The sequence below is a fragment of the Condylura cristata genome, unplaced genomic scaffold (assembly GCF_000260355.1).
Source record: "Condylura cristata isolate star-nosed mole 26May11 unplaced genomic scaffold, ConCri1.0 scaffold00005, whole genome shotgun sequence".
NCBI classification, from domain to species: domain Eukaryota; kingdom Metazoa; phylum Chordata; class Mammalia; order Eulipotyphla; family Talpidae; genus Condylura; species Condylura cristata.
In genome coordinates this window covers 13814153-13839327 of record NW_004567106.1, presented here as the reverse complement: position 1 = coordinate 13839327, position 25175 = coordinate 13814153, and the positions used below count along the sequence as shown (strand labels likewise).

Genomic DNA, 25175 nt, shown 5'->3' with positions numbered 1-25175 from the left:
CAGGATTTCAGCAAATCAATTTAATTCCCTTGAAACATTTTTGGAAGCCTATATAGTATTACTGTGTAATCTTTTTTTTAAATTTATTTTTTATATCATTCTTCATTGTGTGCCTTTTTCCATCTCAGTTGTAATCCCCGTGGACTTCCCACCACTAATTCACCCATGCGCCATCACCATAGTCCCGTGTACCTTTCCTACCCCATTTTTTTTTTTAAGATTTATTTATTTAATTGTGCATACAGAACTGGGGTACAGGCCAGAAGTGCAGGGGTGGTGAGAGGCTTCACCAGAGACAGAGTGGGGAGCAGAACAGGCAGATCATCGGAGTACACTGCTGAGGGGAGCAGCGGGCGGGCCAGGAGAAGTCTGCCACGCCATGTGGATCTCCTCTGGAGTAGGCAGTAGGCGGGGATCGAACTCATGCGGAAGTGGCTTTAGCTTCTGAATGCAGTGCTTTAACCCGCTGTGCCACCAGGGAGGGCCCTCCTACCCCATTTTTTAATCCATTCCCCACTCCACCTCCTTAAAATGTCTCTGGTATATAATTGGGATTTACTGTGTAATCTTTTTAGGGTTATTGGTTGCCAGCAGCTGCAAAAGGAGAAGACTGGGATTAATTTGTCCAGGTGTCAGATGCTGAATGTTCCTTGTGGCCCCTCCAGACTCTGTCTGGCCCCAGGCTGTCCTTTGGGTGGTGAATTCTCCATCCTTCTCAGCACCCACTAGACAGTGCCTGGGTTGATGGGCTCAGCCCCGGGGGTTTACTGGCTTCCAGTGTGGGGTAAATGGAGTGAGGGGGAAAAGCATTTCAAGAATGAGATGAAAGTACAATAACATTAGGTCAGTACAGCTATAAATCATATCTTTTCAAATTCTTTCACACACTTCTTGCTATCTCAGCCTAACAAATCTCTTTTGCCTGTTTTTGGTTTTTCGACATGCTGTTTGTTCTTTAGAAATTATGTTTATGAAATTTGTTTATAAAGAGGCATTCAATGCAATATACTCACTAATATAGTAGCTTAACAAAGAACATTACAGGTACAGCTGAAGTCCCTATACATACCCCTGAAGGAGGTCCCCCACACATGCCCTTAAAGGGGGTAACTTAGTGTTCACCATTCCTACATAAGTCCTTTTAACTCTCTCTATAATATTTGTATTCTTAAGCAATGCATAGAATTGCTTTTGCTTCTTGTTTTCACCCATTTTATGTAGTTTTCTGCAAACTGCTTTTTTATTCAACCTGCCTATTCACTCCTTCAACCTCATTTAGGATATTTCAACTAAACTATTGTTAACACTGGTGTATATTATTACTGTGTAATGTTTGGTACATGAAATATAAATAGAATTGGCTTAGGTTGAAATATCTTATGTGTCAAATTAATATAATTGTAATATAGTGTGTAATTTTAAACATTTGTTTTATTTCAGGTTATAATATAACTTATCTTCTCATGCTTTTTCCCTGCCCCTTCTCCCCAAATCATCAGCAATAGAAAAAGAAGAAGAAAACATGTCTGGACACAAATGGTAAGCAATTTCTTATCCTTTCTAATTTGAAGGAGTTTAATGAAAGAGAAAATTACATAGTATAGGCTTAATAAATGTTTATTGAGTGGAAAAATCAAATAACATTAGCATCAAAAAACCTGTTAGTCCCTTTTCAATGGTGAATATACTCAAATTCAATATCACTACTAAATGTAATATGAAAACCAAGTGACAAGAAATACTGTAAATTCTTATCCAAGGTATATTTTCTAAGAAATTAACTTACATATAATTTTTGGAATCTAGTGATGTTTTTCCCTACTACCATTTTTACAAATGTAATGAAGTATATCTTGTGATCAGTATCCTATTTAGAATTTATAGAGATCTAACGAACATGGCTTAACTTCATCTCTTAACAAATGCAGACTCCTACGTTTCAAAATATTAAGAATTTTGCCTAGCGTCACATAGGATTAAAATCCAGGCAATAAAATCTCTCAGTTTCAGCTGTTTTATTTATAAGTTTTCTCATTGGAATGCAACCTAAATTCTTATAACTAATTTTCAAGTGTGATGGTTGAAGCATTTTTAAAAAATCATTATCTTGCTTAAAATTTCTAATGTTAGGGTTAAAGGGAATATTACATGGGGCAAGTATGATATAGTGAGCTCAGACTCATTAAGTGATACCTTCATCAACATTCAGGAGCTGATCTTGGTTAGAAGCAGAGGTTGCTGAATAAGATAGCCATGGTATTCATGTGGCAGGGTTAGCACTGTTATTTGTGCCTTAAACAAAAGATCTGAGTAATAGGTTAAATCTTTTATAAATTCCAGATCTGCTGTAAGCAGTGTTTTAAAACACATTTGAACCGATGAGTCACCAGGCAAGCAGATCTTTGTCAGGTTTTTTAATTCCTTTAATTTTTGAATCATGAGCAAATGTGCATGTTTTTACTTTTTAAATGTACAACTAATTACATTAAGGAATAAGGAATATACTTATAAATCCCTTCTGTCTTGGTAAAGAAGCAATCAAGTCCAAGTCCTCTGTAGTATCAAATGTCAAACTTCAAAACAATTTTTGCATAACTTTAAATGTAATGAGTTTTAGAAGGTAATTAATAAATAGCTCAGGGATTTGGTTTCCCTGAGTATCCCCATTTGACAGCTCTCTAAGAGTTGTCAGGCTGGTTTTAATTGCTCCACCTTGCCTCATTAAGTCAAGGGGAGGCTTTAGTCTGTGACCCTCATAATGACTGTCTTATCCTGGGAGCAGTAGATAGTCACCCAACAAAAGAGAACGGAGAACCTCAAGAAATGGAATCATCTCTGAAATCTTTCTCCTATTTACTCCATCGCATCATTGCTTGCTACTAAAGTGTAAGGGCTGCAGAGATATTGAAATCAGCAATGTGCTGTGGTTTAGAGACTGGATTTTAATCCTGTGTGACTTTGGACAAGATACTTGTTTTTTCTTAAGGTTTATTTGCCTATGCATACAGGCCAGAGGTGCAGGGGCAGTGAGAGGATGCAGAGACAGAGTGGGGAGCAGAACTGGCTGCCTGATGAAATACACTGCTGAGGGGAGCAGCAGGCTGGTGAGGAGAGGTCTGCGCCATGTGGATCACCCCTGGGGTGGGGATCGAACTCATGCTAAAGTGGCTCTAGCTTCTTGGTGCTGTACTTTAACTGACTGGACCACCAGAGAGGGCCTGGACAAGATACTTAACCTTTGACACCTGAGAGTCTTCATTTGTTAAATGACAGGGGTGAGGCAAGTTCATTAGATCTTTAAAGTCCCTCTTATTTTAAAAAGTAGAATTTTTTTCCTGTGAATCCATAACCTTTGACAAAGAAAGATATACAGCACTACAGAAATCTATTTCCCACTCTCAAAAATTCCATTCCCTTAAAATAACCACAGTTTGGAAGAGTGTATCCTTCAAATCTTTATATGCACTCCCTAGAGAGATTATAATTTACATAGAAGTTATACAAATTTTCATCTTATTTAAGCTCCTAGTAAAAAAACCTTTAAATAATGCAGAAACCATAAAACTACCCTAAATCCTAATTTTCTGTGAAGAATTACCAAGAAAGTCATCTGAAATCCTTCCTGAATTTTAAGAATAAATGTGTGTAATTGCAGATTTTAAATGTTGTCAGGAAAGTATAAATCTTCAAGTTTTGAGATACAAGTATTTTCATGTAACAATAGAAAGCAACTTTTATTTTAGCACACAAGCCCAAAGCATCTTGAGTAGCCAGTGTGAGGATGGGGTGGAAGATGTTTCTAAGGGTCCTTTTTTTTGGGGGGGACTTTTTTTTTTAAGATTTATTTATTTATTTGTTTGTTTATTTATACAGAACTGGGCCAGAGGACTCACCAGATATAGAGTGGGGAGCAGAATAGGCAGATTAATGGAGTACACTGCTGAGGGGAGCAGTGGGTGGGTCAGGAGAGGTCTGCTGTACCATGTGGGTCACCTTCCTCACCCAGGATCGAACTCATTTTGAAGCTGCTAAGGCTATCTTCGTAGCTGTGCTTTAACCCATTGAGCCACCAGGGAAGCCTCCTGGGTAGGACTTTGAAGCAGGAAATCTAGATAAGGTGGAGGGTGTAGACAACAGGGTGTGATGAAACAGCCCTGGCAAACCTTTTGTCAATATTTGGATACTTGGTCACTTTTACAGATATACTTTTTAGATGCTCTACTTTATTTTCAATTTTTTTTTTCTAATTTCTTCTTTACATAGTTTTTTTTCAATCAGAGTACTAAGAACCTTTATATTAAATAAAAACCTTTCACTGACATTGTTAAATAGTATTTATTAAAAATGAACATTTCAAATACTGTAGGGAGTTATAGGCAGAAATGAGACATGAATATGTCATATTACATATTTTCAACTTCACAAAATTTGAATCCTCAGTTAATTGAAAATGGAATATATAATCTAGATTACTAAATTGAAAGGGGAAGGAAGGGAGAAAACCATAAGATATAAAGACATTCTGGTCGGGCACATATACTAAATGTTGATTATAACTTCTCAAAGAAATATTAGCTCTTCAAACTATGAAGAAAAAGAGGGGCCCTACTTGGTGGTGCAGCAGGTAAGGACGCAGCACTGCAAGTTGGCTGCAGCCACTTCAGTGTGAGTTTGATCCCTGGACCCGGAGGTGACCCACATGGCGCAGCAGACCTCTCCTGACCCTCCTGCTGCTCCCCTCAGCAGTGTACCTCATTAATCTGCCTGTTCTGATCCCCACTCTGTCTCTGGTGAATCCTCTCACTACCCCTGCACCTCCTCTGGTTTATACCTCATTTCTGTATGCATAAATAAATAAAAATATTTAAAAAAATACAAACCTCAGCCCAGCCTTATGTATAAACAGCACTTTTGTTGATTGTTGTTATGTTTTTAGGCTGTTTTAAAAGTCAAACTTAACATATAAAATAGAAGATCGTACTTAACTAAGTTAATGTAACTGTACTCATTATCCTTATACCTAAATACTTGAATTATAACTTTCAAATCTTTAAATGCACTACTTGGTCTTGTGATTTTCAGACTTATTGTAGCAAAAGCTGGAAGCCCTGGGCATATAAAATAAAATATACATATTTACCTAGTAAGAGATTGATATGACCTTGCCTGTGCTCTTTTTCATGAAATATGGCTTCCTATCTATACTTGAAACACCTAAGGATTTAAAGTTTTACTATCAGAAGTCTGTAGCATTTAAAAATTGTTCTGTTTTGAATTTTATTTTTACTGTGGCAAGAATAACAAACATGAGATCTACTGGTTTAACAAAATTCTAAGTGTACGACACAGCATTATTAGCTTTAAGCACAATGTTAGACTGCAGATTTCTAGAGCCTATTCCTCTTGCATGCTTGAAACTTGTTCCCATTCATTAGCAATTTCTCATTTTCTGCTCCCCACTCAATGTCTGGTATCCGCTATTCCACCCTGATTTTATTAGTTACACTATTTTAGGCATTTCTGTAAGAGATTTTAGTTATTCTGTTTTTAAACCTCTTATCTCTTCTTTTTTGCCATCACTTCAGTTGTGGGTATAATGCAGGAGCGGAGGGAACACTGGTCTCTGGCTTTAGCTCCAACTGGCTAGGATGCTAAAAGCCAGTCTCCCTGCCTGACTTGGCCTCACTTTCTGTCTTCTAAAAGTAGTGTGTCTTACCTGTTAATATCTGCCATCTTTACAAAGTTTAGTTTCTCAGTTTCCTGCAAAAGTTGCATGTGTTTGGATAAATTTGTTCACACTGGGGCGCCTCCTTGGCGGCACAGAGGTTAAAATCAGCACTATGAAGCTAGTAGCAGCCAGTGCAATGTGAGTTCAATCCCCAGCCAGGCAGCTGACCCACATATGGCATCACAGACCTCTCCCGTCCGTCCACGCCTCCCCTCAGCAGTGTATTTCAGTAGACCTGCTTGTTCTGCTCCCTATTCTATTTCTGTCGATCCTCTAACTCTCCCGCACCTCTGGAAAACACCCCAATTCTTGTATGCATAAATAAATATAAATATTTAATGAAAAAAATTGTTCACATTAAAATATCTTAATTTTAATGAAAGTCACAAGTAAATCAGCTTTTTATAAATGTTTTCCAGTAGTTATCCCTGGGACTTACAGGATCGATATGGTCAAGATAAGTCCGTTGTAAATAAGATGCAGCAGAAGTATTGGGAGACGAAGCAGGCCTTTATTAAAGCCACAGGGAAGAAGGAAGATGAGCATGTCGTTGCCTCTGATGCAGATCTGGATGCCAAGTTGGAGGTGAGTCCTGTGTCACTCATAGTCTCAGCATACCCACCTTGCTGGGGCCATGGTCCTAGAGTGCACCCACTTGGGAAACAGCTGTGCTCTATATTTGAGAACATATTGCAAGGGCCATGCAGCACTGTGAAGCTATCCACAGCCACCGCAGTTCGGGTTCCATCCCCGGCCAGGGAGGTGACCCACATGGCACAGCAGACCTCTTCCGTCCTGCCCACTGGTTCCCTCAGCAGTGTATTTCAGTCACTGTGCCTGTTTTGCTCCCCACTTTGTCTCTGGTGAGTCCTCTTACCCCTAGTAGATCTTTAAAAAAACAAACAAACAAACAAAAATATTGCAAACAATTAGCTCATGAAGAAAATCTAGGATCAGATAAATCTGATCCCAACAAATTTTTTAATACCTACACGTTCTCCTGTAATTACTAGTATGCCACCTCATTAATTTGTTTTCAACAAACAATAAGTGTTGAAAAAATGTAGGTGTTAAAAATTTATTACAAAGAGCTGAAGCTGCTGATATTAACATTAGGATCAGAAAAATGCTTACGTTTTAAAAAAAAGGAAAAAGATGACAGCCAAATGTCCTCAAAAGTGGAGTCTAGTAAGCTTGCCTGTAAAGACTGGAACATTCTAGAATTTATTATTTCATTACTAGTTAATAATACAGTGAATAGAATTCATATCTTGTTGATCCTCAAGTACTAATATAATTGGTAGAATTAACTACCTATAGATACTTCTGCCTATAGTTTAGATTAAAATTTAAAATGCATACTTATAACTTCCCTGACCAGCAGGGCACAAAGAGGATTAATTTGTTGTATGGCCTGATAAAGAATCGTTTAAAATTATCTCTAAATGTAATATATAAACTTAATGTTAATGACCCGAATATTTAATAGGACTAATATAAAGAACTCAAGATTTCAAAAAGCGTTCTGAGAAGCATGGCTAGGATGACAGGAACTGTGGTTATTCTGGAGCAGAGACTCTTAAAAGGAGATATATTAGTTGTTAATTATATAGGAACGCCTGTCATGTGGTAGAGGGATCAGTTGTCCTATGCATCTGAACATAGAAGTAGACCCAGGGCAATATTCAAATTATTCATCTCTCATGAAATTATCTCAAGTCTCATTTCTCTGCTTTCCTTCCTTCCACCCAGTAGGAGGTCAAATTCCATGTCAGCCTCAGTCACCATTGTGCCCTCATATACATACCATACACTTTCAGCAAGCATTAGCTAAATAGATATGCATGTTAATACAATTAATAGTAGTTTCCAATCCTTTCTTCTGTCATTGGAATTGTTTAAATAGAGGCTGGGTTTATTAGGGTGTTCTAACAGATATGGCTGCAGTGAACCAGTTGTATTGTTTTTGATTTGGGTATTCTAAGTGCAGTGAAATGATTGTCAAGTATATATGCTTTTCACAGGATAAATTTTTCCTTCTTAACCACCTAGTTAATATATAAGCATTATATTCAAAAAGTAATGTTAGTTGCTATATATTAAACACAGTGTAGTAATCTATATTTATATTTAAGCTTATAGCAACATTTTTATTAAAGCAGATATACTTCAATTAAAATAGCTGCTGTCCTAGGCACATGGTATCTGAAGTACTAAGTTGTGACTAATAATTTTACATGTTAGAGGTTTCTGTTGCAGAAAATGTTAACATTGATGTTGTTTACGAGAATTGGTTCCATCAATAACAAACATGTAAAAAGTTAGGCAAACCATTTTGATGTGTTTTTAATGCTAAGCTAACCATAGAAGGCTAACTAAGAAACAAGAATTTTTATTCTGCTGATACACCAGGCTGGTGTCAAAGCAATAATACTCATCAGATTCTGTTGTAATCTGTTGATTAGGTGGTTTAAAAACATTGCATTATGTTTAAATAATTATTGAAATGGCTATTCATAATATTGTTTTCGCAAAATCAGTTCATAAGTACAAAGCACACAAAAGTAACCTGTGATGACAGAATTCTTTTAGTGGTTACCACAGCGAATAGACCAAATAGATGTTAGAAGTGTTTGTTTTTTTTTTTGGGTCTGGTCACAAGAATGTATTCTTTGTCAAAACTTCCAGAACTGGCCACTCCAGAGCTGTATATTTTAGTGCTGTTAGCTTATACCTTCTTTATACCTTGGTTTTATCATTATTTTAAATTTAATTTTATTTAAATTATTTGCAGTTTTCTTTTAAAACTATGTAATTTGGGGAGTACATCTTCACACCTCAGACTGTACCCATGCTTCACATGTTCTCCAACACACCCCTCTCCAATCATGTCCCCCCAACCCTGGCAACCACCATAATTCTCAGTCTAACAGTTATTCTTTGTTGTTTGAAAAGCAATAGCAGCATAGATCGTGAACATAGCTTTTGAAATTCCTTGTTTCTGAATTCTGGAATCACTATATGTTTGTAATCCGTGATCCAGAATACCATTATGAAGTATTTTCTAAAGATCAGATTCAGACAGCTGACTTTCAATTGTTTGTTTTATGATGAGGGCTTTTTTTTTCCCCTGTTTTTCTTTTCATATTGTATGTAGAGGATGCAATGTGATGAAGTGAGAAATAGCAAAATTTCTTTACTCATGATCAAGATTTATCATTTAAGAATGTTAAGTACATATTACATGTATCCATTTTTATTAGATAAATTGGTCATATTTATTATGAAACATATCGTATTTTGACTTAAACAGTGAAGTGCTTTAGAAAACCTAGACATAATTGCTCCATCGCCATGACCACTCAACTAGGAGACAGAAAGAGGGCAGAGCTTCTTCTGCTTTGTTGGGTGTTCTTTAGATGCAGGAAGCTGGTCATGTTTTTAGCTGATACCAACTCTGATTGAGTTGGTGGACAGAGGGTGAAGAAAGTGAAATATCTGTTGTTTTCCTGAGCTGTGTTAGTTTCTGAAGCAAAAACCTGGACCAATGTGAATTAAAATCTAGTTAGTTTCTTCTCAGTACAGCCTACTTGTTTTTCCAATAATTCCCTCTGCCATGGTCATAGCAAAGCATTAGGATTTCTCTCTGTAAATTTTGTGAGCTCATTGGGAACATAAGAGGTAATAGGGGCTGCTAGCAAAATTCATTTGACCAGATGTCTTCTATACAGACAGAACATTCAACAAATTGAATTCTGTTTGCTTTTTATTGAGTTGCTTAAGCATGCCATAAAATACATTAGGATTGTAAAATAAGCTAACGTCGTGTTTTAAATATTACCCCTAATTGACAGATTCCCGCATTAAAAGAAAAAAGACAGCAAGTGGTAAAAGAAATAAATTAGATTATGAATGAATCTTGGGTCTCTGGTTTACCGGGTTCTCTCATTGAGCCCTTCGCTCAGGATTTGTTTTCTAGCTACTATTTCAGTCATCTGGAGAAAATCATTTTTCGGTAAATCTTAATTTAGATCGCAGAGATGATGAATTCCAATAAATATAAAATAATCAGAGAATGTTTAAAGTCTTTGGTCACAAGTACACCACCTGACAAGCACATTTAGTATGTGAACTTGTTTTTAGTGAGCAGGTCAAACATTATGGCTATGTTCAATGTAATTTTTCCTTTATTTTACTGCTGTCATTTTATTTAGCATTTTGTTTGTATTTTTATTATAGCTGTTTCACTCGATTCAGAGAACCTGTTTGGACTTGTCCAAAGCAATTGTACTCTATCAAAAGAGAATATGTTGTAAGTATGCCATAAGTATGACTATTGATCAGATAAAGACAGTTAGAAATAGGGTATTTTGCCTTAATTTATCATTTCATATGTTCAGGAAGACAAGGAAACTATTTAGAGTGGTCTGCCTTTACTCATAAGTGATGGCAAAAAGAGTCCCTAATAATTTGTTTTATTTTATAATGTTTTATTGAGGTATCATTATTTTATAAAGTTGTATATGACTTTAGGGTAAAGCTCACCTCCTTCGGGTGTTGAAACCACACCACACCCAACTTCATGTAATCTGCTTACCTTTCAATGAAAAAAAAAACTACAGAATAATAATTTTGCATTGGGCTGCCCAGAGGTGAATGAGTGCCATTTGTTTTCCAAATTATAAAAATGTTTTCTCAATTTTCTATGTTAGATTTTTAAATTTGGGGTTGTTTTTATTTGTTTTCCCTACCTCTCATAACCAGTTTTATTCCTTTTAAAATGACCAGAATGAAGAGATCACATGTAGTTAAATCATTGACTATATTCTATTACTCATGCTTCTTCATGAACACTTCTATATTGGAGATATACACGCCGTTTCAGTCATCTGGAGGAAATATTTTTTTGGTGGATTTTAATTTAAATCACAGGAGGGTCTCCCAGATATCCTAGAGGTTAAACTGGGACTATTTAGAAATTGCCCTATAACAAATATACTTTAAGTCTCTATGGAAATAAGCAAATGAGGAAGAAGAAATAGCACTTTTACATATATATATACACACACACACACACATATATATACACACACACATATATATACACACACATATATATATTTACATATATATACACACATATATATATTTACATATATATATATATATAGGTTATATTGGTTTACAACACTGTGTATGTATTAATTTAGGGATATATGGTCATACCTCTTTAATTGTTAACACACTGTGCTCACCACTAAAGCACACGTAACCTTCTACCATGTACTACTGGGTCCACACATTTTTTTGCCTCCCCATCCTCTACCCACCCACCTCCTCTAGTAGTTTTAATTTTGAAGTCATGTTTCAGGGTTTGGTTTGATTTGGTTTTATCTGTTTATTTGCTTTGTTTCTTTATAGTCCACATATGAATGAAATCATTTTGGTATTTGTTTTTGTTTAGCATAATCCCCTCTAGTTCCATACATGTTGTCCTAACTAGCATGATTTTATCATATGTATGTATGTATGTATGTATGTATGTATGTATGTATGTATGTATACTTTCATCTCATATATACACACACACACTCTCATATATATATACTCATATGTTGTGTGTATGTGTGTGAGAAGTTTTCCATTGTGTGGATATGCCACATCTTCTTTATTCATTCATCTGTCATTTAGCACTTAGGTTATAAATAGTAATTCACTACTAAGAAAATACTATAGCAAGATTGTCACTGATAACATTCACTGAAAGATCTTACAATAAGTAAGCACAAATTTGAGGATAAACTGGATATTTGCATAGTTGCATATATTTATCTTTAAGTTTTTAATAATTACAAAATAAAACATTATAGTGAAGAAACCCAGTAGACACCACTAGGTTCAATGATCAAAGATAAATCACTGCTAAATATGGTGTTGATATAATGTATACCTAACACCAAGTTCTGTGGTTTCCTGCCTAGAAATGTATCCTCAGTCTAATCATGAGAAAATAGACAAACCAAATTGAGAGACATCTATCCTACAAAGTACCTGACCAAATGTCTTAAAAGTCAAGGTCATGAAAGTCAAGAAAGACTGAGGAACTTTCTTGAAGTTTTTACTATAGGAGCCTGTATAACTAATTGTCACACGGGATCTTGTGTTGGAAATGGATCAGAAAATTCAAAGAAGGTGGTAGTTTACTTAATATTATGCCAATGTTAATTTCCTAGTTTTGATAATTGTGCCATAGTTATGTAAAATCTAGCACTTAAGTTAGGGAGAGTTAAAGAAGTGTGTGCCCCAATTCTGTTTTGCTTACAATTTTCTGTAAGTCTAAAATTATATTAAGATAAAAAGTTTAAATACATATAAAATGGATCATATTGCTTTTCTACTGAAAAACCTCCAGTAGTATTTAAAAATCCTAACTTCCATAATATTGTTTAAAAATTCCTACCTAGTCTGGTCTAGCTCACCTCTCCTTAACCATCTTGTGATCTGAGGCTTTTATACTCAATGTTTCATTTATCTGGAATGTCTCAGCCCTAACCATCTCAAGAAGGACTCCCTTTTGTCATTCAGAACCCATCTGAGTATGTGGGTCACCTGTTCTGAGGTGCCTTCCCTGACCATCCAAAGCAGCTACAAATTATTTTCTCCTTTTCTCCTACTCTTAATTGCTGTATCTTTTCTTTTGCTTTTTGTGTTTTCAGTTTGTGATTGCATTTTTTTTTTAATTTCTTGTCTCCTGGTACCTTAATGTAAGCTAATCTTTAGAGCAGGGTTCTTCTATGTCTTGTTCATCTCTATATTCCCAGAACAGTGCCTCATTTGTATTAGGTCATAAATCTGTACTGAGCAGATTAATGCTCACAGCTGTTTTATAGTTCTTTAGTAGCCTTAGTATAGCTAGCATATGTGATATTCTAATTGATGATTAAAAATTAATTGTTTTTTATGTCTTCGAATTCTTAAGTCCCAGTTTAGTAACACCTTTTAAGTAGATACCTGTTTTGCACTTGACTTTTAAACTTCTATAAATTGATTTCAGTATTTGAATTTTAAAAGTAAAATTAAGAAATGACTACTATTCCCTCTCAGAAAATGATAGTTGTGTGAAAGTAGCCAAAACCTCAGCTGGATACAGCTCAAGATTTCCCATCACCCTCTGAAACAGTACTGCAAATTAAGCAGAGCCCAGCTCTTAAAATAAAACCTGCTTACCACTCCAAATTTAATCTTCAAGTTCATAAAATAACCAGAAATGATTTTTCAAATGCCTCAACCATGTAGGTGTATTTAGGAAAGAGTACACTTTACCAACCCTGTAATTACCCAGGTACCACGAATTGGTTTCTTCCTACCCATAAGCTAAATTTGTTCATCTGTATGTGACTTGAGGCTTTGAGTTTAAAAAAGTGGACAGTAGTCTCATACTATTATGAAGTAAAAGGTGAAGTTGCTCTCCATAGAGAAAAAAATAATCATGGAATTAAGTGAGTCCTATATTAGTAAGTGGAGAGGAGAAGGGATGCAAGGTATTAAAAAACAAAAGAACTCCTTATAAGTACAGAAAATTTTAAAATCTGTATAGAACTATGTCATAAATATCAAATAAGAATTTAAACTGAAATTTAGTATATGTAGATAACAAGGGAAAGATTATAGCTAATTCAATTTCACAAGCATTTAATTAGTGCTCTGAATGAGACTTTATGCTCATCCTGGGGAATCTACAGTTTGGATGAGGCCCCATCCTGAGAAAGCTCAGAGTCTCACGGGAAAGAGACACAGGCCCACCCAGGAGCACTCTGATACCAGATGCCAAGAAGGCACGTGGTTGTAGGGAAATAGAGGTCAACTGCTTCACAGAGGAAGTCGCTTTTGAGCTGGACTTTGATCAATGAGCTTGACTTTGAGAGACAGAAGAGGAAAAAGAGGGTGGTCATTTGACTCTCAGGAGGAATGGATCACCCAAGTCTCTTCTCCACTAGACTGTTTAGCCTGAAACTGCAGTCACAAAGGAGTAATGAAGCAGTAGTAGGTTTACTCTTGAGCATTAGATGTGTGGTTTCCACTGCTATCATAGGGAAGGTTTCATTGAGAAAGAGTACATTCTGGAAGAAGTCTGGGTTATTTATGACAAGAATGGAAAAGAACCTTAGTAGTATTTGAATTGCATTTTTAGAGACATGTGATCTGTAAATGCGTCAATACTGAAATGTGAAATGAGAGTAATGTCCAAAGTATGTCCATTGTAAATGCAGTGTTTACAGAAAAAAAAAATGCATTCTAGGAAGTTTTTTGTCACTCCTTGCCTATGGCTTAAGCTGTTGGTGAATACACTGTTAGGACCAGTGACTGCATAAAAGCCATTCCATTGTTTGGATGGCACTGTATTTTATAAGTTAGGGCCCCAGTCTAGGGAAAGAGAGTTTTGTGCTACTACAAATTTTGATTCTATGATTACCTTTGTATTTACATCTCTGTGCACATTTTATTACTTCCTTAAAGTAGTAGGATATACTCCTAACAGAAATGTATTGTCAAAAATCCTAGGAATTTTTATATTTATAGTCAAATCAGTCTGTGGAAAACTTGTACCAGTCACTGTGTCACCAATAGTGCCCACTTAGATTGTCTTGAAAACTAAGGTCAAGTTTAGACATAGCCAGTTCCTTTGGTTCCAACTCTGCATGTAAAAATCTATTAAGTCATTAGCCTGATTAGCTACCCACATTCAACCAGAATGTCCAGCCAAAAACCTATGTCATTCATGGATAAGGTATTTGAAGTGCTTTACAACCAAGTAGAATGTAACTCAGAAAGCAGAGATCAAAAAGTCAGCAGGAGAGAATGATAGGAGGAAACTGGCCCTGCACTACAGGCAGCCACAAAAGATTCCCACAGTCATACTCAACAAATCCTACTTTTTTATTTCAACTTTGAAGCACGCATTATCGGCTCACTTTTCAGTACAGAGGTCACTTTCTGGTTTTGATTACAGGGCACCAAACGCCCTGACAGATGTACTCAAGTGAATTTGATCTCTCGTTTTGTAAATGGACGAAGAGTATAAAAGATAAATGGGGGTTGGAGGGGAGCTTGCCTTGTAGCATGCCACTTGGATTTAATTTCATCTCGTCCTGCCTTAGGAAGAGAGGGGACTTTGTGATTGTCTCTCTCCTCTCTGTAATAAACATCCTCATTGTTCATGGCTCCTTTGGTCTTTTCTTCAACAGTCTTGTCTCAAGAGGAAAATGAACTGGGAAAATTCCTTCGATCACAAGGCTTCCAAGATAAAACCAGAGCAGGAAAAATGATGCAAGCAACAGGAAAGGCCCTCTGCTTTTCTTCCCACCAAAGGTGTGTGGCCTTTATTGGGGGCTCTGTAGGGGGATCAGCAGAGAATCTGGGACCCACTTGCTCATGAAAGGGAATGGCTAATATACCTTAGATGGCTTTTGTCTAAGACTGGAGCTACTCTGTTCTCAGATGTTAACCTGTGTGTACTTAACTCTCTGGTTAAAATAACATGTATGAATATTTTCCTATTTTTTTTTTCATATTTCTTTGCGTCTGTAGAGGCATTTCATGTGCCAATCACTGTGAGTGTTGTCCTAGACGTGTATTTGACCTTCAGTGCTGCTTGTAGCAATCAGACTAGTCCTCTTTCAGCGGCTGATTAAAGCAGAAACATAATGAGACCAGGTGAGAGGGTTCTTCTCTGCTCTCTGAGGGCCAATTAACTCAAGAGAGGTGATGTTCGTGCCCTATCCAAGGCTTCTCAATCCCTGGACCAGCCACATCAGTAATGTCACCCGGGAACTTGTTGAAAATTCATAATCTAGGCTTCACCCCAGAACTGCTCAATCAAATCTGCATTCTAACGAGATCCCCAGTTGATCTGATGTACGTTCAAACGTGAAAACCCATGATTATTGATGTACGTCAGTGACATTTTAACACTATGACTCATTTTTACAGTTGGTGCAGAATCTGCAGGAGTTCATGCGTGCAGTTGCACTTTGTGTCAGAGGAAAGTGACATTTCTCTCCCAGTGATGAACAAGTCCCCTAGAATGTCAGTCCCTCATGTTAGGTAGGAGCATACCTAAATAAGACCTGCAGGTAGCCTCTAAAAATAAGCAGGCTGCAAAAATTTTGCTTACTCAAATGATATAGCATTTTTTCTTTTGTTAATTTCTCCTTGCCATTTACCTTCCTTGTGTGGGCCTAGAACTGACCTACTATCAGCATATTACACAAGGGTTCCTGTGAAAAACCAATAAGGATGGAGTAGAGGAAAGAGGCCAACTCTATCCATTTTTTCAGTGGTACCACTGACTCTTGAGTGTTTTTTCTTTTTTTAACATTTTTGTTTTTTTTATTTATGCATACAAGAATTGGGGTACAGAAGTATGGGGGATAAGAGGATTCACCAGAGATCGAGTGGGGAGCAGAACAGGCGGATCTACTGAAATACACTATGGAGGGAACAGCCAGTGAGACAGGATAGGTTTGCTGTGCCATGAGGATCAGCTCCCTGACAAGGAATGGAACTCATGTCAAAGTGGCTGATGATAGCTTGATAGCACTGAAACTTTAACCCCTGTGCCACCAGCGAAGACTCTTTTTTGAGTTTTTGGTTTTGCCTCATGCCATTTGGACCTGATTTTGTGGGCAGTGACAACTTTCATATTTGAATGAAAGCCTTTCCAATAGTTTTTTATCCCAGCTTTTCAAGAAAGGCATTTGTGTATAATATGAATTGTACCTTTTAATCTCATTTATAATTTTTTATTATAAAAATAATACATACTCAATCTGGAAAAATTTAAAAACAAAGATAACCAAAAGAATACAATAAAAAGACATCTACAGTTTTACTAACAGATGACCAACGTTATACTCCATGGACACTTTCCCCATTCTTGCAAGGAAAATTGGCTCTTAAAAAATCATTCATAATTTCTCATCTGTTAATCATATAGTTATCACTAGTTTCAACTGCAGGAATTCTCACACATAGCTGTTTGCCAAAATGAACATCACTATATGGGAAACAAAGTCAAATTCTTGGACGCAATCACAGTTGTTGTCATGACTGATCTCATAATTATTTTGTCATATGACTATTCAGAGTTGTGTATCAAGTTGTCACAAAAGAATATACGTGACACCTTAAATTTGGATAACCTAACCCTAGGATACAAGCAAAAATAGTCAACTAAATCAATCAAAATTGTGCAACTGACACTTGAAAGTACCACTACATAAACTAGCCAGTGCCCTCGGGTCATTATTTAATGCTGTGGGCACAATTATACTAGGTAGCAGGACGCCTCCTGCAGGTAGTGCTGGTCTCCTGGCATTCAGCATGGAATCCAAGCCAGTTGAGGAAGACCATAAGAGGATTACATAAAACCCTCACAAAGCTGAATTTTCATACCTTAGATGGACATATCTTGGGGTATGACAGAATATATTTTAAATATAAACAGCATCTTACCACACAATTTCTGTAGAGTATTGCAGACTATTTACCAAGTTGATATTTGGCCTAAATGATGCTAACACTTTTAACAAAAAGTACGCATATATTGGTATCCATATATGCATATTTTTAAAGACCCAGACATGTCATTCTATTATCCAAGCATGTTTTGATGAATTTAACCTGATACTTCTATCCAATACCTGGGTCCTTTCCACCTTTTCCTGAAAAGGATAAAATGTCTCTGGTGTCGACCTTGCCACACTTTACTAACTGTTCTTACTACATGGATTTTGTGAATGAAAATGTGGGCCGCTCTTTTACTGAATCTTGATGTTTACAGCTTATTGGGTATTTTTCTTCAGTCTACCTCCAGTCCCTGTCTACAAATGAACAGGTTTCACCTTTCTAGATTTTTTAATGCTTCATAGGTGAGTTTATCAGTGTTAGATAAACTAAATGTATGACAATATTTCTAAATAATAAAATTTTACAACTACTACTTATTATTTCTCTCCAGAGAAAAAGAATCAGATTACACTCATATTAGTATAGGTTTCCCCTGCTATCCAAAAGTAGAGTGTTTCTTTGAAGACTTTGGCAGCCAAAAGGGTAGAAGCAATTGCCATTTGTTTATATTTTTATCATTTCCAGACCCTAAAAATAACCTAGCAAATTATACCAAGTTACACATAATACTTACAATATCACTAACATCGAAAAGGCACAATATGACAAATACCCAGAGTAGCTGTATAAAGCAGCGTAAACAAGTTATATAGAACTAACCTTGAGTTCATGCACATTTTCACCTTTCTAAATTTACAGGAAACAAGTTACAGGAAAAAATGAGGTGCTTTTTTATGCCTTTGCCTTTTTTTTTTTTTTTTAAGATCTTAACATCTGTTATCACGTCATTCCTTTTTCAAAGGTTTCTGTCCAACTTTACAGAGATGAAATCAAGGATATTTTATCACATAATTCTTTTTCAGCCAAGTTATGAAAATTGTCAAAAATCTAAGGGAAGAGGGAAAGGATTCCAGAAATTAACAGGAATATCTAGGGAGACAATTGAGAACTTTCTCTCTTTAAATAGAAATCTACAGTTTTATAAACCTTCATACCAGCATTGTTTTACCACCTTGTTTGGTAAAACTGCTCATTCACATTGATTTAAGGTAAGTATTCAATTTAAAACAGTGGTGATAAAACACAAGCTTACCTTATGGCATACAGTATTGTCTTGAAAACACCCTGCAACACCTTGGAAATATGACATGAGCAAGTTAGTTTTAGAGAAGGACTGAATATTTAAAAACTGTGCTTTATAGACAAAAGAAAAACTAGAAAAAAAAATAATACAGGGGATTTTTTTTCTTGTTCAGTTTATTGTCCCAGCTGCATCTTTACAGGGCTACCCACTTCTAAGGCATTGCAGACATGAGTGGAAATCTAAGAGCTGACCTTAGCTCCCTGAAATCATCATTCTCTTCAGCTAACCAAATTTGCATTTATCATTTATTTATTTTTAAAGATTTGATTTTTGAAAGGGTTTTTGTTTTTGTTTTTGTTTTTTTTTTGTTGTGTGTAGAACTAGGGTGTAGGCCAGACGTTCAAACGGGTGAGAGAATCCACCAGAGACAGAGTGGGGAGTAGAACAGGTAGAACTATCGAAATACACTGCTGAGGGGAAAAGTGGGCAAGCCAGGAGAGGTCTGCTGCACCATGTGGGTCACCTCCTTGTCCCAGATCCAACTCAGGCCATGGTAGTGATAGAACTGAGACATAACCTCTACGCCACTAGGGAGGCCCAAGTTTTCATTGTTTTTATAAGAAGCATACTCCATGATGATTTTACCTGAAATTGTCTAACATAATAGACCCTCAGTAAATAAACTCAGTAAATACCCCTTTTCCTAGACCATTTATGAACATTTCTATTCATGATTCACTTCTGTGGCTATTGGAGCAAGACCAGCAGATGCTCTGGCCTTTGGGGAGTAATCCAAAATGAGCGACAAGAGAGACTCGATTAACACACACGCTGTCCCTCCTCAAAGGAGCAGATTTCAGATGAACAGAGGGTGGGTAGGTGAAGAGTAAAAATGAGAAATGGCCAAGCCCTGTTCTTCCTCCAGTACAGACAGGATTGATGCCAGGTTTTTTCTTTTTTCTTTTTCTTTTTTTTTTTTTACTTTATTTTATTTATTTTTATTTATTTATTTTTATTTATTCATACAGAACTGGGGTACAGGCCAGAGACAGAGTGGGGAGCAGAACAGGCAGATCGCTGAAGTACACTGCTGAGGGGAGCAGTGGGTAGGTCAGGAGAGGTCTGCCGCGCCATGTGATCACCTCTGGGGCAGGCGGGGATCGAACTCATGCGGAAGTAGCTTTTCTTAGCACTGTGCTTTAACCTGCTGTGCCACCAGTTAGGGCCCCAGGTTTTTTTCTTTTTAAGATTTATTTATTTATGCATACAAGAACTGGGGCACAGGCCAGAGGAGGAGGAGTGAGAGGCTTCCCCAGAGACAGAGCTGGGAGCAGAACTGCTGAGGGGAGCAGAACTGCTGAGGGGAGCAGAGGCAAGTGATGAGAGGTCTGCTGTGCCATGTGTGGGTCACCCCCCTGGTTGGGGATCGAACTCAAGCTGTAGTGGCTGTGGAAAGTTTCATAGTGCTGTGATTTAACCCACTGCGCCACCAGGGAGGGCCCAGGATCGGTTCCAGCTTAAACAAGCAGTTTTTGCCCAGGCGTGAGGCTACCTTCAACAACACTGCTAAAGATACTTCCCAAAGGTGCAGCTATGCAACAGTAGTCGATAGCGGCATTTCGTGGGTGGGACATCAGCTCAGTGGACTCTTCAGTTCATGGCATTTCAATTGTAACTACTCCAGTATTTTTGCTGCATCATAGTTACTCCAGGCATTCCTCTGGGCTCATCCGTTTAAGACTGCTAAACTGTTAAGAATTCACAATGCTGGTCTGCTTAGTTTCAAGGTGATGGCTTTATCCTCTTGTCTAGATTGGCCTTGCACAATCCTTTGTGTCGATTTCACCAAGAAGTGGAGACCTTTCGGCATCGGGCCATCTCCGACACCTGGCTGACGGTGAACCGCATGGAACAGTGCCGGACTGAATACAGAGGGGCATTATTATGGATGAAGGATGTATCACAGGAGCTTGATCCAGACCTCTACAAACAAATGGAGAAATTTAGGAAGGTAGGAGATTTTATGAGGGTTACTAGAGGGGGTACCTGCTGGAAGGTAATGAGGTGTGATTTGGATCTCTCTAGTGAAGAAAACATAACTCAGGAGCACTGAGGATGCAATTAATCATTACTGGTGTCTTTTTACGTGGCAGAATACCAATTAATGTGATATATAATTCTCTGAGGATAAGATAGAGACAGCTGGAAATTGCTGGGACTTAGCAACTGTTTCTAATTGAAGTCAGATTTTCACATAATATGCATTTTTGTAAGGTTGTCACTTTTAATATGTTTTCATGCATAACTAAAAATCTAGACTAGATCCAATGAAAGTGGAAGGTTAAAACAAAGTATTGTGGAAGTTTCTGAATTTTTACTAAACATTAAAATCAATAGAATAATAATGCTCCTTTGTTTTGTGAAGTGTTCAGAAGCAGTAGGGTTATGTTGTAGGATTAAATAATGTGGCATTGACTCCATCTGCAATAGACTGCCTCAGAAGTTTGTCTGAGGGAAATGCTGAGGAGGTGGGCCTGCTCTCATGGAGCAGGATAGAAGTAATGTTCCATTGGTTTTTTAATTAGCTTGTCAATGTACGTTATTAGCCAATTTTGTCATTCAAGGATACATTCCACCACTAGGTGGCAGTCACACACTGAGTTTTTATGAAAATGCAGAGAGATTTTTTTCTGTTGTGTACAGTCTTGATAGTTCTTTGTTTGGTTGGCTTGGATATATTTCAGAGTGTGAAAGAAAAAAAATGAAACAAATGTTAGGTTTGACATAATATTGTGTCAATTCTTTTTACTCATTTCAAAATGATCTATATTTAATTAGTGATATTGCTTTAAATCACTAGATTTTCCTTTAAATACATCATTGCACAGCTTTAAATGAGAAGCCCCACTGGGGACTGTGGGGAAAAGGGAAAATCTTCTATTGCTTAAAATTAGGGTCACCAGTTATTGATCTAGATAATAGATTGATAGACATTCTTTAAAAATCAAGTTATAACTTGTTATAATTTAATAAAAATATCTCCCTCTGAAGGGTATCAGAAGTTATTTCTGATCATAGATGTCCTTAAAGTGTTAGCAGCATAGAACTTCTCAGTAAGGCAGGTTTCTGACTTTATGTATATCTAGAACTGAATAGTCTCCTAATGATGATCTAGTGAAACCCATTCTTTCTATAAAAGAAGAAAACTAAGCCTCTAAATAGTAAATAAGTCTTTTCAAGGAATGCTAGCTAGAGGTTGGTGAACCCAGGCTACAACTGAAGTTTCCTGACTTTCTAATAAAGTCAGTAATTTGATTTGTTTGGCACTTTATAGGAAGAATGTAGGGGGATAGAATAAAGGCTAAAGAAAGAAAAAGGGAAAAATACTGGATGATCAAGAGAGCACAGCGCTAGTTGCTTTAAGTTTCACAGTAACCAAGGTACAGATTTGTTATATAACTCACCCAAGGTCAGACAGGGCAATAAAACTCAGAATCCTAGAAATATATGCATATTTTTTTTCCTATGAAAACAAGAAGTGACAGAACATACCTAAAATTGTCACCTTTGTAATAATACCACTCCTGGAATCCAGTCAGCAAATATTTATTGGACTCTTTCAGGTAACGTCAGGTAATAAAAGTAAACACAATTATCCTGGAAGGCAGGAGAATTTCGTGTGGAATTGTGTTTATTTGGTTTTGTTTTGGAGAGGGTGGTTACTAGCTGTGTTAAGGGTGAAGTAAAATCCAAGTCCTTCGTCATTTGGTTTGAATGTTGAAACTTTACCCACTCTTCAGTGTCATCAATCTGTTGATTTTGGAAAATATGGTTTAAAATGTCCTTCACTATGCCGAAGTAGCTGAAGTGGTGCCTGACCCACAATCCCATGTGTGCTGGATTTAATTTAATATCTGAACATAACCTCCTCTGAATTTAGGAGGGGAAATTTTTTTAAAGACGTCTCTATTCAAGCGTTTCTTTGTTTGACTGGACTCTTCTTGAGGCCAGGGACTGGAGGGGTTCTCTCCCCTGTGTCTGTATAACTCCAGCCCAGCCCAGCAGCTGGCCCTGGTAACAGTCCTCTTGGGTGGCCAGATTCCAACCACTGACTGACGGTCCAGCAACCCATGTTCGCTAAACCCTGTAGTGCCTTCTCACCAAGGTGACTGATGCTTTGAAAGTTGGCAGATGTGTTTTTGCAGGTCAGAAGTAGTGTTATGAATATTTAGCTTGCACCCTTTGGAGTGAATTTTTTTTTATTTAAAGATTTATTTATGCACACAGAACTAGGGTACAAGTCAGAGATGCAGGTGCAGTGAGAGGATTCACCAGAGACAGAGTGGGGAGCAGGACAGGCAGATGGATTCAGTACACCGCTGAGAGGAGCAGTGGGTGGGCCAGGAGAGGTCTGCCCGCCAGGGATCGAACTTGCACTGAAGCGGCTGCAGCTGGCTTGCAGTGCTGCTACCCAACCCCTTGTGCCACCAGGGAGGGCCTGGAGTGAATTTTAATTGTAGAGATTGTTGCTTACTTGAAGTTGATAACATGCAATTTAAGTTTGAATGAACTTTGGTGTCTTGTCCCAGTGAGCTTCCATTTTAAGCAATCTCCATTTATCTCTCAGGAAGGTGATAACAAAATTCATTCCTGAGTCCTCTGGGAGAGCAGTCCAGTTTCAGGTCAGGTGGCTCCTCAGCAGGGGATTTCATTCTCCTCAGAGGCTATTTATATTTATTCTGAGATAGAGATGCCTCTGCCTTTCAAGATACCAATCCTGAGTGGAAGTAATATATTGGTGTAAATTCTGTAGAGCTCACACTTTTCAAGGAGACAAAATTCTCAGTCATGCCTCACAAGTGTGAGTCCCCTAGTTGCGATATTTGGTGTGCATTTATTCATTCACACAGCAGGTGATACTGGAGCTGCTAGTGAACAAGTCTGTTAGTGAACAAGCAGACACTTCAGTCACTTGGGCTTAGGGCAGGTAAATACCTTACACTGTGGTGAACAGTGGTCTGAGCTGGCACATGGTGCCACCAGAGCATGTGGCCAGGACTGTTTGGAATAGTGGCCTCTAGAAAAGATGGAGGTGGAGGGAGGAAATAAGGACAGGAGAGCATATTTCCAGGCTGTGGATTTCCAGGCTTTTAGGTGAAGACAAACAGGATACTTTCAAGGTCCTGAGAGGTCCTTCTTAACCAAAGTGCAGAAAGCAAAGTGGGTGTGGGGATTAGGGGGTGCCCACAGTTTGGTGAGTGGTGTCAACCCAGAAGGGCATCTCTGGTGTTGAGAAGTAGGGGCATGGGGAGGCTTGCACTGACTCGCTCAGAGTTTTGTGGAGGGAAGGGACTAGAACGACCTTAGGGATTAGTACGACGTAAGGGACTAGAACGACCTAAAACTTGAAGCTGTAGAGCTGCTGGGAGACTTTTGTGCAAAGTCAAGACATGGGATGGCCATGGACTAAAGAGGGAAGCAGAACAAAGAGAAAGGTGCTGTACTGCCCTGTGCCAGACTCTGACAGTGACGCTTTAATGCCAGTGTCCTTCATCCTTTCTAGAAGTGATCAGTTTAAATATAAATGAATAGCAGGACCAAGTGTACTTTTACCTCCAACTGAAGCATTTTTTTTTTCAGAATGTTAAGAAGCGTTTTTAAATAACAGAGTAGGCATGACTGAAATGATGAATGAAAAAACTTAAAATTAAACCAAGAAAATAATCTGTTTTCATCTGACACCCTTTGAAGCTCATGAGCCTGATGACAGAGCTCTCAGCAGCAGTGTTAATAAGCATTTATGAAGTGCCTATATTTAGGGATGGAGACACAGGGAAGTGGAAAGGCCTGATCCAGTCCTCAAGAAGGCCCCTGCTTGTCCAAATTACTGTGACACCTGGAGTCAGTGGCCATATATAGCTGTTCTTCCGAAGACTGAGTACTAGGAAATGGTGGGTTAATTTAAAATGGGCAGGGCTGGGCAGCCTCGTGTGGGTGGGAGTCCCTTCTTCACAGTCTGATTCACCCCAGGAGTGGACAGGAGACTGTGCCACCACGTATTTTATGAGCAGTTGCAATGTGTGATATATGTGCCCTTTGAAGGCAGAGTAAAAGGGTATAATTTAAAAATAGAAGTCAGCTTCTTGTAGCAGATTACATCAGCTTAAGTTGTGAGCTCATAGCAGAGCTTTTGCAGCCTGATGCCCTTGAGAGAGTTCTCCTGTGGTCAATTAAGTGTCTTGTTTTTCTTGAAAGTCAGAAGTGGGATGGAGGGTAATTATTCTAAATGGAATAAAAGCTGTGTTAGGTGTAAGAAAATAGTTCTGAATCCTCCAAAGAGAGACTATGGAAATGTATACATGGGCATTCGTATGAGTTGGAGTCCTTATAGACAAAGACATGGGAATGGGTGTTTTAATGAGGCCATTTATTAAATGGCTTGATGAAATTCTACAGTATTTGTCTCAGGTTTCGTTCAAAAGGGTAGCTAAAGAGCATTCTAGGAAATGTGAATGCTTCATACTGGTATTCTGTGGTTGCATCTATTTGAAACAGTGGAGAGCTGTCAACTCACTCACATGGTATTATCAAAGCATAGGGTACTCTGGGAAAGCTTATTAACAAATGTTGGTGCCTTCAATAGGTGGGGCTTTATCAGGCTCATCAGTTGCTGGTGTCACTATGTCCTCAAGTTTGGCTCTGCAGGGCTTGGTGAAGGACTAGTAAATAGCAGTA

General features: G+C 37.8%; 1 protein-coding gene across 3 annotated transcripts in view; it reads left to right on the top strand.

Annotated features, from left to right (window-relative positions):
• The window catches only part of ICA1 (islet cell autoantigen 1, 69kDa), a 131366-nt gene that overhangs the window by 15289 nt on the left and 90902 nt on the right, over nt 1-25175 (top strand). For 2 of the 3 annotated variants that reach the window (XM_012721087.1, XM_012721085.1), the window contains exons 2-6: nt 1441-1539; nt 6148-6313; nt 9968-10040; nt 14974-15097; nt 20253-20451. In XM_012721087.1, the coding sequence (XP_012576541.1) occupies nt 1523-1539; nt 6148-6313; nt 9968-10040; nt 14974-15097; nt 20253-20451 (579 nt within the window). In that variant the 5' untranslated portion in view covers nt 1441-1522. The remainder of the gene's footprint in view (nt 1-1440; nt 1540-6147; nt 6314-9967; nt 10041-14973; nt 15098-20252; nt 20452-25175) is intronic. The other variant, XM_012721086.1, reaches the window with a different exon arrangement.